Source organism: Telmatherina bonti (assembly GCF_933228915.1).
Source record: "Telmatherina bonti genome assembly, chromosome: 10".
NCBI classification, from domain to species: Eukaryota; Metazoa; Chordata; class Actinopteri; order Atheriniformes; family Telmatherinidae; genus Telmatherina; species Telmatherina bonti.
Window position 1 is genome coordinate 20,498,087 of NC_136628.1, and position 17,243 is coordinate 20,515,329.

General features: G+C 37.2%; 1 protein-coding gene across 1 annotated transcript in view; it reads left to right on the top strand.

Annotated features, from left to right (window-relative positions):
- Positions 1-17,243, top strand: part of dclk1a (doublecortin-like kinase 1a) — a gene marked incomplete at both ends in the record, with an annotated part of 46,525 nt that overhangs the window by 12,495 nt on the left and 16,787 nt on the right. The window contains 2 exons of the mRNA XM_079247281.1: positions 3,010-3,109; positions 6,035-6,142. Of these exons, the coding sequence (XP_079103407.1) occupies positions 3,010-3,109; positions 6,035-6,142 (208 nt within the window). The remainder of the gene's footprint in view (positions 1-3,009; positions 3,110-6,034; positions 6,143-17,243) is intronic.

The following is a 17,243-nucleotide window of genomic DNA, read 5'->3' on the forward strand; positions in this document are numbered from 1 at the left end:
TCCCTCATAAACTGTACAAAACAAACACAAATCACTACTCTCATTTAAAAATGGGAAAAATAAGGTTTCTTCTCTCCAATTGCTTATTGAAGATCATCTTATTAACTATTCGCCTAAGCATTTGCAGTGGCAGATATGTTGAGTTGGGGCGTCCAAACTTTGGTCTGTAGACGAAGGAAAACCCAGAAATCTAACATTTTTACTTGCAAATGAATCATGACTTATTGGTTATTTTAACAATTTGTGGCTCATTTTTAACAAACTACATTACAGCTCAGTTATTGTAAATATGTTGCTATTTAACCTTAACAGTGACTATGAAGTATAGATGATATAATTATAAAAAATTAAATATAGGACTGACAAGATATGAAAATGATGTTGAGATTTATGAAATAAGTGTTGCATTTATACGCTAAAGTGAGTAAAGCCCCCCCAATCAGTGCAGACACACAAGGTAGATAATATAGTTATTCTCAGTCCCTTTGGTGCATTTCTTACAACATAATTAACATTTGCACAATAGTTAGCAAGTTTTTGAAAACGATCAGTATGAACTGCAGAACTTAGTGGATAACCTGCAAAAGCATTTCACGTACAAAAAGTAGATATTTTGCTCCTTAAAAGCAAATATTCATGCCAATGACACTGTCAGAGCCATCAAAATTAAAAGCCCAGTCACCACTGAGTATTAAGAAGGTACTCAAATGGCTTGTCATGTTTTTGTTGTGACAGTTTTACCTGTAAGTGTTTTTTTAATACAGAACAGTCAGATCTTGGAGACACGACCAGAAAATGCCCAAGACAACACTACACACTGGTTACACATTACTCTTTTTAGTAGGGTAACTGAATACATGACACAGAATACATTTGTCAATTCATATGATGAATCGTCAAAAAAATCCCTGCTGTGCATCAAGGTGTTACTTTCAGTCTGGCTAGATACACCTACATCACATCTGCTATCACACCTTGCAGCGACGCAGCGAGGAAAGTATCTCTTGAGTGGCGAATCCACCTTCTTGCAGAACATTTTGATAACTAGTTCAATTCTATTGTATGTAATGACAAAAAAAAAAAAAAATTAAAGGAACTTGCAGTTATATGGACTGACTAGTCTGCAGATGTAATATTAGTTCATTTGGACTGACATGACCAAAATTAATAATGTAAAAATGAAAACACAGGGACTTCAAGCAAATGCTGCAGGTCCCGAAGCATTTGCAGTTTGATCAGTACAATGAGAAATGCTACTAATGTGCAGAAAGGACTAATTGTTGTGGAGTTTGAACTAATAGTTATGAGGATGTTAATGCTGTTGTGAGAAAAGCACCAAAGCGCCTGAGTAAAACTGTAATAGCAGGAGCATCTTTACAACAGCCCTCTCGTTAGGAAGTGGAGCCGCTCGCCCCTGAAAGGATCACGGAGCTGTCAGGGGATATCAGGGAACAAAGCAATATGCACTCTGTTATGAAACTGGAATATAATTTCCTTTCATATGCGCCTGTGAAAGAATGTGTGTCTGACCAAGATGGCGTGAAAACTGACACACACAAACAAAGATGCCAAGTTTTGAATTAAAAAGTAAATTAAAAAGGATCAATAGTCCAGAGTTAGAGGCTGCCTCTGCAGTTCAACTTATTATTTTTTGGTCTTCACACACACACACACACACACACACACTCACACACACACTTTCCTGTCTATTTGATCATTTCTTGATAATGCTGTTACATCAAGTGTGACTTTGTTTTGGGGGGTTGATTAGTGGCTAATGGGAAACTAAATGGATTCTGGGATGTTAATTGCCATGAAAATGCAATAACAGTTACTTTGTGTTTATGTGGTACCTCCAAGCAGCGCTCGACCAGCAAGCAGTCTTGATGGCTCCTAATCGGTTTTTGGTTGGAGATTTGTCATACTGGATGAACTATTGTCTTCCCATAAACCCCTTTTTGAGTGAACTGTTGCCTATCATGGGATATAATGTGGTATGTAACTGGCTTTGGCCTGTGGAGTGTAATTAAAATTGTTTGGATAAATCATGCAGAGTTTAACAAACTTAGACAGGAAATTTGTGAAGTTATTCAGCACTTTTTTTTTCTTTTTTTTAATCTAGTTTTTCTGACATGTATTTGTGTTTTTAAAGCCATACCTGTCAGCATGCCGCTGTACATCTGCACAAGATGTCTGTCAAAGAGTGACAGTGACTCATTTAGACTGTGCAGATTGTAGATTTAGTGAGCTATCTTTATCAGTCACATTCTCTCTGTTGTCTCAGTCTGATGTTTTTTCCCCATCTGTCGCTGTGTATAACTCATGGGAGGTAACCCCCACCCCTCCCCGCTAGCTGCTCTGGATGTCTGATGCAGATGCTCTGAACATCAGCAAATAAACACATGAGCAAGGTCTCATTATTGTCGCTGATAGACTGATAAACAGCACAGTGCTGCACCTTAGGGACTTGTCGGGCGTGCACAGACAGCAAGCATGCACAGACATCTTTAGTGTTCCATTTCAGTCTCTTCTGCCTTAATTTGTCTTTTCACCTTAGCACAGGACAGCAAAATCAGTTTTACAAGTATGCACAGTGCAATGCTGCTTGAGCGTCTATGCAGAGTTTTTATTTATAACTGTGGTTTTGACTAAAAGTAAGAAAATTAGATCGCATCATAAGAAAGTTGTCATTTCAAAAACGTTCAGACCTGCTGGTAAACTGTTGTCCTTACACAGTAGATTATTGAGTTGCCTTTGAGCAGCACATTTAGTCCCTAATAGTTATAAACAGTCATTATGTTTTGCATCATAGTATCTGTGTCTTTGCAAGAAGGAGCCACTGCTGAAAAAGAGTAAATGTGGTAAACTGACTTGGAAAATATGAACTGATCTTGCTTGTGTGTGTGTGTGTGTGTGTGTGTGTGTGTGTGTGTGTGTGTGTGTGTGTGTGTGTGTGTGTGTGTGTGTGTGTGTGTGTGTGTGTGTGTGTGTGTGTTCTTGTTTTTATAGGTATCGTGCTTGCAAGACTTCTTTGGAGACGAGGACATTTTTGTGGCCTGTGGACCCGAGAAGTTTCGCTACCAAGACGACTTGATGTTGGATGAAAGTGGTGAGGCGACTGTACTCTGAGTTTTCACTCTTTACCTCCTGAAGAACAATCTTATTTGTAAACAGCAATGTGTGCTTCTCAAAAGGTGTAATCAGGCCATAGTTGTTAGTTACATAATGCAGCAAATTTTCACAGACAGGTTTTGATTGTAGGCAGACTGTCCCTTTGGATGCAGCATGTGTTGCTCCAAAGTCTGTTTTAATGGTTCAGCATTATTTGTGCATTCTTGTGTGTTATGAAATCATCCATGTGGTGTCCATAATAGTATTTATGTATTTTCTATGAAGTATAATTATACACTATATATATTTTTTTTTAAAAATACATTATCACCATGAGTTTCTGCCACATTGCATCTTTGAAGCTTTGAGTTTTATATTTCGTCATGTGCATGGTGAAGTTTTGGACCCAAAAGTGACCACATGGGTTAAAGATATGCTAATACTAGTGTTACTTTGAGTTATATTATCTCCCATAATAATGGTGCATGATTTACATCCTGCTTAACATTACTCATCAAGAATGTTCTAGTGGGAAATGAACAAAAACTAACATTAAATACAGAAAGAAGAGGAAGCTATGATTACAGGAAAGTAATCAGACTGCTCAGAGTAACATAAAGCTCTTTTTACACTGGTCATAAACCCTGCCAACATCTGCCAACACCTAGTTTCTGAGTGAAATGTCAAAAAGTTGGAACTGCAGTTCAGATCTGGGTCAAACAATTAGTCACAGGTTAACAGCTCCTGCGGCGGGAACAGAGAAGTGAACTTTCTTTGTTTTTTATGCACCACCTTTATTCTCATGCTGCAATTACAAGTTTGTACTTTGGGAGGTAGTAATAGCTACTGGACTGGTGAGCTGTATTCCTCAGGAGACTGAAGGTAAACACTAAAACTGGCAAAGTTAAAGGATTTTTGGTGAAACTTTTAGTGAAAATTAGGTAATGGTGTTGGGTGTTTTTGTGGAAAAAGATCATGAGAAACACCCGAAAAAACACTTTATAGAACCTCAACAAGACTAAAAAGAGGAAGTATAAGTGTGGCCCATTTATAGCAAATGAACCTTTTAAATGTCCAACTTGGCATCGTTTAATGCTTTAGATTTATTACAACGTTTAGAGTGAAATGAGGTGATAAAACCACAATGACCGGCTGGGGAAAAATGATTGACTTTCAATTTCCTGAAAGTTATTTTAATGGCTACTATTTTGGAGGCTGTCAGTGGTCTTTAAGGATTTTCAGCTATGCATTGATAACAAACCAGATGTTATACCTCCGCTTTAACCTGGAGATGTATTCAGGAGTCCCTCAAAAAATATAAAATTTGTTTTCTAGGTGGCCTCTGTTGCCTGTATATGATACATCTTCAAGATCATGCTTTGTCTGTCTGCTTCTCTTCTCTTGTCTCCTTTTCTCCTTCTTTCTCTTCTCTTATCTTCTTTCCCCTCTTCACTACTTCTATTCCCATCATGGGTTACTGAGGATACTTTCTGTCCTCGCTTTACCCATCTGTGTTTTGCTGCCTGTCTCCTGCTCCTGCCATTTAGTGCTCATCTGCATTCTTCCCCTCTCATCTCTCCTTCTGTCTCTTCCATGAATGAGTGTGCACTGCTGGCTTTTTTTTTCCCAGAGTTTTTTTTCAGTTTATTTCTGTCCACAGTATACCCCCTCATCCATTAAATAATCTGTATCCCACCAGGGTCCACAACCTCCACCTCATTCCCTCCATTTCTTTTTTTCTTTGTCTTTATTGATCTTTCCCCCTCCATGTCTTCCCCACTGCTTCTCTTACACTTACAAAAACATAATGTGCCGAGCTGCTTCCATTAGGCTCTTCTCTTTTGGTCTTCTGTTTTGAGAAAGACCCAAAACAACTTTCCTCATGTGATGGTTCTACAATTTAAGTAATGTAGGCCCACCTATCACATCTTGTTTCTGCCTAATTAAATATTATGATATTTTGCTCTGCAAAAAGTATATGTGTCAACAGAAAAGTGGTGTAAGCACGTGCACTGAGACATTACATTTCTCCATCACTTGTCATAATTTCATGCATAATAACAGGGAGACAAAGCTTGTATTACTCCAAGCTGTTCTTCATATAAACAAGATAATTTCTTTCCTGCATTAGAAGAGAAGCGGTATATTTCCACCCCCACTTTTTACCCCAAATTGTTTTCTTTCCATTGCATTATGAGAAATTCACTTCTCAATCTCTGTTAACCGACTTTTCAGTGGTGATCGCAGTTTGTTTTTTTGTTTTTTTTATTTATTTTTGGATGTTCTCAGCAGGGGCACTTAAGGTTTGTTTGTACCTGTGCGTGGCGACAAATGGGGTGTTTAGTAAGTCCCTTAGAGGAGTGTCAGCGTTCGAGCTGACAGAGAGCATGAGGCAGGAACAGACAGACGGAGCACAAACAAGACAGACAGAGCGACAGTCAGAGTTGCAGACAAGTTCACCTCCACTAAGCATCACTATAATTATCGCCTCTGCCTCAACTCTGGCACACTGTCATCATGTTCGCACTCTGCATTGTACATTAATCACTGGAGAAAGCGACTGCCACACAAGTATATAACACGTACACACAGATACACTCACACATGCAGACGAAGGCAAGCACACATGGCAGGCTGTGCTTCTTCTCCCTTTTCTCTTTAGTCTCAAATGTTAATGAGCTATAATGGGGCTGGGTTAATGAACAGGAGAAGAGGAAAGTTTTGGGGTTGTGAGAGTGTGAGTACATCACGTGGCTTACACAACTGCCTGTGCAGTATCAGACCTCCATGATTCGAACACTGTGTGCTTCTTTTTCTGTAGTTTTGAAATCAGCAGAGTCAATTAAAGGAGTAGAAGCAAAAGAATTTGTGGTTACCGAATACTTCCTGAAAAGTTGTGTATATCTGGTCTTTGTGTTTGAAGAGTCCCGCATGATGAAGTCACTGACTTATGGAAAGATGTCAGGCTCTCTGAACCGATGCTCCCCAAGGACAATCATCCAATCACGTCGGAGCAAATCTCCAGCATCTGGTAAGGCAACATGTTTTTTTTTTTTTGTGTGTATTTTTTCTTGCCCTCCTCTCCTGTCCTTCTTTTTTTAATTCTATTCCTTTTCCTGTGTGTGGTTTTTTTTTATCCTTGCATCTGTGTTAATGTGAGGCAAATGTGCACTGTCTCAGACCCAGTGGACATATTTGGAAGTTTTATTTTGTGTGTGTCCTAATGCTTTCTCATTTGATTGTTTAGTATTTTCAGGTTCATTACTTCCATAAGCATTGCAGCACAGTCTGAATAAACAGTGCAATGAAACCAGAGATGTGCAGCATGTCTAGCAAGTGAGTGTGCGCATATGTAAGCTGTGTCTCATTGCATACTGAATATGATTTCAAATGAAAATGATTTCACAAGGGAGTGGAGAGAAATGCAAACAGGGCTGAGAGAGGTAAAAAAGAAAGAAGGGGGAGATGGAGTGAGGATGAGAGGGAAAGAGAGAGAGAGTTGGTGACTCAATCCTGCAGCTCCCCACAAGCTGCTCTTCAACTGACATACTAATGAAATGTAATAAGATGGTGAGAGCTTGCACTCATACCTGATCCATTGTTTGTCCCTGAAAGTACACCACAAACTCGTTTCCTGGCATCAGTAAACAACAAACAGTGTATAAATTCCCGAGAACTGAATGCAGCTGTTGGTAAAGCACCAGTATCGATGTGTGCCAAACATTTGGTGCGGCTCAGTTCCGGTGGAGATTTGAGTGATCAGTTTGCCAGCTTTAACAAATATCAGTTGATTCTTTTCCCGACTGCACAGCTTGAGCTTTGGGTATTTGTAAGACAGCCTAGTTATGCAACAGTACACTTTTCAGTCTCACCGTCATTATTTATGGGTTTGACTGTATAGAAACCTCTTGGGTTGGGAATGATTTGAATGGAAGATGTGATGAGAAGGAAGAAGAAATCTCCCTGAAAGAATTGGTTTCACTTGTTGTCTGAGCCAGATGTTGTGTAGGCAGATTGATGAACGATATTTGTTTTGCATCTGGAAGACAAAAGTGAGGAGGAGTCGAAAAGATGGGGCAATGATGCAGAAGGTTCTGGATGTAGACGGCTTAGGAACTTTGGGGAAAGGTTATGAGAGTGAGTCATACACTATCTGATCTCCCTGGCAGCAGTGAGCCTGGAATGCAGGTGTATACTAATGTGTGTGTGTGTGTGTGTGTGTGTGTGTGTGTGTTTGAACACAAGAGAAAAGGAGTCAGGTTTGGGGGGGGGGACTCATCTTTGTTGCTATGGAAATGGAAATGTAGCACAGTGAGAAGAGCATGTAGCTACAGACACAATAGCTTGTAACGCCCATATATGGCAGCGACTTCCTGTGAAATGGCCCGCAGAGGAGAATGGTGCTGACTGACGCTCTGTCCTTGCTGGAACCCTGAGTCAGACAATTCGGCCGTTTCACTTTTGTGAAATGTTTCCCTTCTGGCACTGCCTCTGATACTTCTCATCATTCAGTGCTCCTGTATTGTTGTTAACTGTTGTGTATTTACTCTGTAAAACATCACCTGCGTACAACAGAGGAAGTTAAAGGCAGGAAAATAACTGATGACTCCCTGTTTGACCCTCGCAGATCTGTTGATTTTTTTACTCTCTAGTTTAGAATATTGATTTTTTTTCTATTTTTAAAAACAAACTGAGCTTTGCTTCCCTCCTTTACAGATAGTTTGTCAGTGTTAAAACAACGCTGTTGCCACACTACTGAATGGAATCCAGTGTCACCACTTAATAAAAAAGCATTAACGCATTGCATTAAAATTAAAATGATAATATCGGATAATACCAAAAGGAAAGAATTTCAGGTGTAATGAAGTCAGTGAAGTCATATAAAGATGCCAGGTGCTTGGCAAAAAGGCACTTAAATTTATATGACTGGGATAAGAAAAAGTTAACTTATGATGTTTATTTTTCTGATGTAAGTGTAATTATGAATATGGAAGAAATAAATTACCTAAATTTAGTAGTCTGCTTAATGTTCTGGTAAAATAAACCTAAAACCTTTCAGAATTCCATGTGATGACCCACATTTGAAATGATTTTTTTGTTTAGTTACTGAGCTTACCGTAAGAAAATAATTCAGCTAAATTGTCAACAGCAAAATGGCCTTATGGATTCTTTGCAAATATCCCTTCAGTTTGGCGAAAGTAAAAGAATTTAATAAGTTTAGAAACTGGAACAAGAGAAAACCAGAAAAAAAGAGCAGTTTTGTTCACTCACTCTTAGTGACAATAAAATGCGGCTGCCCTAATTCTTGTATTACTAAATTATGCTCAGTAAATCCAGTATCCACAGAAGTTCACACAACAACGCTAACAAAAACATAAACAAACAAACAAAAAAAACACCCCACATAATGTAACCAAACACAGTTTCTATTTTGTTGAGCCAAGCCAGCTGCTGAGGCAAACACTTTTTTTTCACTTTGGTGAATAAGAATCCACTTCTTCTACACAATATACCCAGAGAGGGAAATTATTATTATAATAATTATTATTATTATTATTATCAATTACAATTATATATACATATATATATATATATATATATATATATATATATATATATATATATATATATATATATATATATATATATATATATATATATATATATATATGTATATATATATATATATATAGGCTGTCTTCTTTTTCCTTTTGTTTGACTTTTTTCCTTACTAAGACATCAATAATAAGGCTTGAGACTCAGGTTGCTGGATTAATTTCAGTGGTGGTCAGGCACACATGGCATAATATTAATTACACAGTATTTTTTAAAGAATAACACTTCCTGATAAATCCAGAAGGGATTTACCAAGATCCTCAGAAAAAAACCTGTTCAATTTCTTCTCATCCATCACAGACCTAGAATAATTCCATCTAATAAGCCAGACCAAAAGATGTGAAGTGTGAATTATCTCTGAGACAGAGACTATGGGAACAAAAGCACATAGCATAAAACTGTGTGCTGTCAAACACCACCTGGTGCCCCTCTGTGTGCCTCGCTGCCTCTCACTGTGCAAGTTTACAGCTGAGACCGAGACACCGCTGAAGAGCAGAGGTGTGCATGGAGGGCAATTATACAAAAAATTGTGTTTTCACAAAAACTGACTGGAGTCAGAAATGAAGGCAGCCAGAAGGTGCTACACTGTAAAATCCAAACACAAAATGAGCATTTACTGGATAATGAGTCATTGCCGTTCATGTGTTTAACAGCATCAAATCAGAGTAAATTGAGTATGGATTTTGGACAGCGATCAGCAAAAACAGTCTTTAAATTGCAGTTTAGAAAACCCATAGTTTGAAAAACCAAAACTGATCTTACTACTAGCACACAGTTGTGAACCCGCAGCATCCATTTGAAACTAAGCAGAATAACCTTTACTCTGATCGAAGCCTGACAAATATCAGATATCCTAACACTACAGAGGCTGTACTTCTGCCATTTTTCTTCACTGGAAATGATTCATACTGTTTGATGGTCTATACTACATCCCAAGTTATAATAACTTGTCTGTTTCATTCTGATGTTTAGATGAAAGTTCCTTGTATGATGCATAAAAGACAATTTAATGCATCATTGTAGTTAAATTCCATTTTTTATTAAAGTGCAAAAGGACTTTACAGCATGGGCTGTAATTAGCCTTTTCACTAAACATTTCATGTAACGTTTTATTTCACTAAGAGTTAAACATCAAGTAAAGTTCATTTTAACAAGCATATTTTGCTAATTATACTCTAATAATTTATTAACTCTAACATTGACAAAGCTTTGATGATAATAAGCATTTTATTTTTCTTTTACACTTTACATTTTCAGCATGATGACTGGTAATCAATTATTACTGATTGTGCACTGAATCTAATCCGTTTGAATAGATTTCTACCTCCAGTCTGCTTTCTCCTTCTGCACAGGTAGTTGCAGGTGGGATTTATGTGAAAGGTGTCTGTTTTCATGCTCAGCCTTGTACAAGATGAATGTCCTCATAAAAGAAAGCGTTGTTCCGTCTCTGGGGAGAGGTTTCTCCATCATTGTTGGAGTTGGGGAAAAGACATTAACCTTAAATGCAGAGGATGTACTTTTGTTGGTTATAGAAAATGCTTCTTTCTTCCTCAGGAATTCCTGCTAGATTTGGAACAATTTTCATGCTTTTCATTTATATTATGTTGTATCTGAGTCTCATCTGTAAACATTGATGTTGTGAATAGATTCTGGATCTCTTTTCTCAGCCAAGTTTCACATAAAAATGGATAGTACCAGAAGCTGTATTGATCCATACCAAGATGTTTTAGGGTGTACTTTAGGATCAAGCTTTAAAATGTAGTTGCAGATAAAATTAGACCAAACATCAACTGTAAAGGAAAGTAATCAAAGAAAGAATGAGAAAAGCAGGTCATACTTATTATATGCTTCGATATGAGACAGAGTTGCCTTTGGAAAAGCTGGTTTCGCCCACTGGAGCTTTTATCGCTGTGAAACAGTTATCCTTAACCACATAAACATCCAACTCATATAAACATTTAATTGCTTTTTACAAAAAAAAGGTGCTATCTTATTATTGTAAGAGTTGAGTCTGGCTGCATTTCATCAAATTAACACAAAAGAAACTTGTTATAATAAGCTGGAAGCTGGGGACTGTAATCATTTAGTTCCATACAGTGCATGTAACCTCCTGTTTTCTGCCCATCTGCTAAATACTCATGCATGAGTATTTTGCAGACGGGCCAGACCCTCACTTTGAAGTTATACAGTGTAATAAAAGAGAACAAAACAACAACAACTATACACATAAAGTCTTAATTCACCCCTCTGTACGAGTTCACTGATGTTGATGTTGTGGCCATTTTAAGTTGTACCAAGAGACTGGAGACCATTAATGTCCCTCACAATTATTTATTGTTTTTCATAATTTGACTGCATGTTTTTAAGAACAACAGACTTTTCAGCATTGCACTGAATCTATACAGCTCTTCTGAAATAACAACCAATTTCAAGTACTGACAGAGTCGAAGTCTTCTTAAACCTTACTGAATACTACAGCTTAGAAAACCTCTGTGTTGTCCTGTTGTTTGGTGACTCATAATGACAAAATACAACTAATGAATATTAATTTCTATGTTAGATCATTTTATATTAACCAAAAGCCTCAAAGTAAAAGAAAATTATATTTAATGTATTTACTGTAGGAAGTTTGTTTTTCATGGAAGAAACGGCAGGTATTACCTTCTCATCTTGTGGAGTATCTGATTTGGCATCAGTCTTTCTCTCAGTCATGTGTGGGATGGATGTTGGGCCTCCGCCTGACTTTGTCATCACTCGACTTCATTCTGAAATGATATCACACCCCCAGTTGAGTGTACATATACACACAGACCCAAAATAATGTGTTAAAACAGTTTGCACTCAAGCATAGTTTCTTTCCCCGTCTCACCATCTGGCTCTCTGCTGATGCCTCATGTCTGCTAAAATTAACCGAAAAGTGCATATGGTGTCAGCAAGCATCACTCAGATACTTCGTGGTCTCACCTTTTGCTTTATGTCACAAGCAACTCTGTTGGATTGGGAGGACTCTGTGAAAGCAGAATGTTGTAGAACCGACCCACAAATAAATCCAGGAGATTTCCAGAGGAATCACTGCTGTCTGAGCTGTAAATATATGATGTCTGCAGACATACTTACTAAAAAACATGTAAGCTTTTTATTCATTAAAGCCGCATTAAGTCTATTCTACTGCTCTTGTGTCATTTTAAGACACGGAAATTTACAAATTCCAAAAAAATTACCTTCTTTTGCTGAGTGTGTAATATTTTGTGTAGTGACGAGCACGATGAGATGAGATAACATGATGTTCCTCTGATTGTTTATAATTTGTTTCATGTCAGAAGATGAAAAATTTGAGATGCATTTGCTTAAGATGTGCAGGATCAACACATTCAATATGCTGAATGCTACTTTTTATATTTTATCATTTTTTATTCCCAACTTGTTGTACATGTGTAGTTTCTGCAAGATTTGTCAGTACATATTATACAAGATAATATACCATAGATGAGAGCCTGCTGTAAGTGTGAAATCCCCACTTTGGGGTTGAAGCATTTCCAAAAAATATTTCTATGTGCTTAGGAGTGTTGGAATAATAGATGATGCCGACTGCTTACAATAAGCCTATTTGGCTTCTACCTCTCCCTTGCAATATATTATTTGCCATATATTATAAAGCATTTGAACACCTGTTTTTTTTTTTTTGTTCTTTTTTTAATTATTCTTTTTAAATGAATAAGGAAGTGATTTGATAATAACTCCAAATAAACATCATCTTTCACTTCTTGGTTCATTGTATCCACCGTTGCGCCACTCATGTTTACTGTGTGAATCAGAAATTTGAAGGCTGCAGCCTGAAAACAAGTAACAGCTTGACCATCATGAAGAAAACCAAACAAAAATCAGATTAAGAAACCAGGAACATAGTTGTATTTTTTGACTCATGTGCTGAACCCATGGAACCCCACTGATTAGGAAAGTTTGGATAATAATGCTATGTATCTACCAAATTTGTTTGCATACTTACAACCCAACTCCAGCAATCCTTAACTCCACATTTTCATCTGTTTTTCTCAGTTTTAAATTTCAAATGTTTTTTTTTCCACAAAGTCTAAAGAACATAAATATCCCTTGAGCTATTCGGACCACCGTTTCCTTATTTAGTTAATGTGTCAGTGTGAATATGCATATATCTTGTGCTGTCTCAACTTTGCCCACTAGGACTTGACCACCTAAGCCCTGTCTGAAGTGTAGTGCAGATGAAGGATGACAGCTGCCAGGATACCATACTCAAGGTGGCATTACTGAACCTTGTCTCTACTCTGAGCTCTGTCCAGAGAGTAAAAGTCTATTTGATATTGCCTCTCATCTCATTTAAATCAGCCATAAGGTGCATCCAAAACAGCCAGTGTGCTGATATCCAGTTGCCCATAAAGTAACGTGCAGCTATCACATGATGCCTAGGATGGAATAAGAAGTTACAAAATGCTGTTTCTCAGCCCCGAATTTTCAGGTTTCAAAAATGTGCATTAAAACAAGTCAGTAGCACAGAGCTTTAAATTTAGAAACTTATATAGCATTGCTTTAAGGCATCAAACCATAGTCCAACGGGTGACTTGATGCATTTTTAAAATGCAGTCTTAGTGAGACTTTACTTCCAGCAACACTCTCGGGCAGTTATTTCCCTTTTATTTTTATGGAAAGTCTAAAACTATTTGTTTCCTAATTTAATGTTTCCTGCGGCATCATCAGGTCAAATGGTTAATTCTAATGAATACATCAGCCTGAGTTGTACTTCGTGTCTCACATTAATTTCTTGTATAGCTTCAGACAGATAGCTGTACATTCTTGTTTTCTACTCTATAATTGAAAATTTGAGTTGACTCATGATTGTCTCATTTATTTTATATACAGATATAATTCATCTAATATTAGAACATTTCTCCTCAGGCTGCTAAAAGCTCAATTTTGCTGCATATTATGTATATTTATCCAAACTCAATGTGATAGCTTGTTTTTAATCACTATTTGAACATTTTCGGCTTAGTTTAATGCATCAAAAACTGATACCAGGCACATATTATCTTTTGTTTGTGTTTGTTTCTTGTCATTTTGTTGCTTTCTTTTATAGTTTTCCACATCATGCATATATTGGGCTGTTTTCTTTTTCTTTTCTTTTTCCTTTTTTTTTTTTTTTTTTTTTTTTTTAACCAATGTAGTCTCACTGGAAAATGTAAAATATGCAAAAATGGAACTAATTGTGGTTTACTAATAAACAAAAAAGTCATGTGTATTTTTTGTGACACCTAGTACTAATCTTATTATACTCATAGTGGGTGGTTTGTGTTGTGCCTGCACCACATTTGTGTCCTATGGCTAGAAAGGCAGATCTGTAACATGAAATAGATGTAAGAATGTTTGTTTTGAGGCAAGCCACTATATTTTTAACCCTAACCGGATAGTTTTAGTGCTCTAACCTGGGGCTTTACTGGAACTGATGCCCAACTTCCTTTTGACATGAAGCAAATTGTATAAATTGAACAATATTTCAATTCCTATTACCCAGCAATTCATTTAGAAAGGCGAGATATGGGCTTGAAAAAGTCCCACTGATTCAACGTAGTGTTTCTGCAGCTTTGTTTATAACTGTCCTATTTTTACTGGACATGAGAATTTCCTTTTAGTGCAGTTAGCATGAAGATCTTTAAAGCTTTGTACACAAAAACACTAGTATTTTACTAGTACCAATCTTTTCGCCATGCATTCGTGCATGTCATCCACATGGAAAAGAAAAACACTGCAAAACATCTCCACAAGTCCAAAAAAATAAATAATAGTTGGAGTCACTTAAATCCTGGAAGAAATTTTTTTTTCCCTTTTTTTTTCTGAAAAACTGTGTTTGCATGTGGACAGTTGGTACATAGAAAAATCTAGTTATTAAAATACTTGTATTCATTTGTATAGAGCATATTGCTTTCTTAAATATGTATTTTACAGAAGTCTGATCACAATCTCATCCAAATAAAAGCGTTCCATTAGAAAGAGTTACATAGGTGGTAGCGTACCCAGCAGAAGGCTGCAATTTTTAATCGCCATTCTTGAATATGGTATCGGAAAGGAGACAAACTTATTAGCCTTACACGTTTTAGCTGGGAATCTCCAAAGACAACAGGGAATCATTCAGCCTCAACTTTTCCACTTAAATGGAGGAACATCTGAACTCTTTGACATGCTGTTGGCTATTAGCAGCAGTTTGGTACCAAATACATGGATGGGATGCTTGTAACTTATCTACATCAATAACAAAGCAGAATTATGTATGGTTCTGTACTTCATCACCGGACTTGTACAAGATGTAGACATTTGTGACTCTCCGGTTAGTGTGGTAGTAGCATGCTTCATCAGCGAGATACCAGAAAGCACTACTTTGTTGTTTGTAATCAATGAGCTAACCAGTAGATGGGAGTAGTTCTCACTCACTGGCACTTTAACATGTACATGTGTAACGGTTGGGAGAGTTATTCTTTCTTTTTTTATTTTTTATAAATGATTTCATTTATACTGTTGACATTTGAGCTCTTCAACCCCTCATTCCCCTCCCCACTAAAAGGAAAACGATAAAGAAGTTACATAAATTGCAGTTCAAATGAATAAAAGAAAGTCTTTGGGTGTCTTTTAAATCTATTATGTAAACATCAGAAGCCTCTGAACATATAGATTTCATAAAGAATCTAAGTCTGAACTTTGTGTGTGTTTTCTTTTCTATTTAACAGCAGCAAAGTACATTCAGGTTGTTTTATCTGGTCTCCCACCTGTTCTCTCAGAAAACAATCTGTAATTATTCTCAGTAGGGAGATTGGGTTGTTTGCACCTTAAAGGCTACAGCATGTGCAGCTTGAGTTTAAATGGTACTTTTAAAATGACATTTAAAGAACATTCTGTGACTGAATTTTTTTTTTAAATTAATGTTTGTTTTGTTTAAAATTTATTTTAGTAGCAACCACCAGCAATACCCAGTTCCCTCCTCATTTGTCGTTTTACAAAAGCATTTCAGTGTCGTAGCACACTTTTGCACTCCATTTTCTCCCTTTTCCAAGCACTTTTAAATATAAATGAGGAATAATTAGTGAAGCTGGATTGTGCTATCTGATATTATGGAAGGGCGTAATTTCCTTTGGTAATAGCATATGTCTAATCTATTACAGTCCTGACAGTACAGTCATGAAAGTTTTTCTCATTTTTTTGTCTTTTTTTTTTTTTTTTTATCTTGAAGCAATTAAATGGTGAAATAAAGTTAAAAAATAATATATGGTTTTCCATCAGAGCACCAGCTGAATAACTATAAGCGAGGAAAGCTCCTAACTGGCTGCTAAAGGCTTAAAATGAGCCAAAAACCAGTGAAAAGCAGAAGTACACAGCTACTGAAAACAAAAGTGAAAAATGTGTGGGAAGCTCTGGATAAACCAGAAAACAAATTTGGGTCTCGTGAATGTCATCACAGCACCCTCCTGATCTGTGGGACTGTGCTTGTGTCACCCAAATAACAGAATCAATAAAATACATTTCATGGCAAAAACTCTGTGAATGTGTCTTTACATGTGAAATGCAGTTACTTGCAGCAGAATCAGCTCTAGTTTGCCATATAGTAAACAACACAATGTTATTTGTTTTAGATATGATGTCGTAAGAAGAAATATTCTGGATTGGTTTGTGGGACTGAATTCTTCAGACAGACAGTGACCTGCTGTATGGACACTTGGGCTCAGTCACACATTACTGCACTTTGCAAGCACATGACTAAAATCTGCATGCTGTGTTTGATCTGACTGATTTGGACATTCGTGTTCTCACATACAACTCCAGGTGATGTCTGAAAAATTTCAAGGCTGGGTGTGTGAAAATGCTTCATGTGTTTAACACAGGAGGTGTGAAAAAAGCCTGAATGCACCCGTTTTATGGCTGCATTGCAGTCAGCTTGTTGTGTTTGCTCCTCTACAGATTCTTTCATGTGTGAATGTTGATCAGTCTGTCTGAAGAAAAGCATGCCAGTCATTCTACAGGCACAAAGCAATTTACATCCATCACGGGAACAGAACAGAATTCCTCTTATCATGTGTATGGGAGGCTTCTGACTTTTGTGGGTTGGGTTGAACATCCATTTTCATGACCTCAGAGCATTTCACCTCAGACGTTTGAGAAAGGTAAAATATAGCTTTTAGAGCCTGTTTTGACCATTCCAGCCTCTGACACTTTTTGTAGGCTGTTATCTCCATCCTTTCACTTGGCACTTACCTATCCAAACAATTTTACTTCCAGATCAAACCTCGATCTTGATTTTTCTTGTTCTTTTTTTTTGCGTTGAAGCAAAGAGGCAGTGGCGAAAATATCTCCAAATTCTGTGTATTTGATGTGTGCCTGTGTCCCTCTGTTTCTCTCTCTCCCTCTGTTCCCCGCGCGTCAGCGTGTGCGCAAGCAGCCTCTCCGCCTCTCTGTGTAGTACAGCGCTGCTCCCATTCATCCCAGTTTACTACCACACT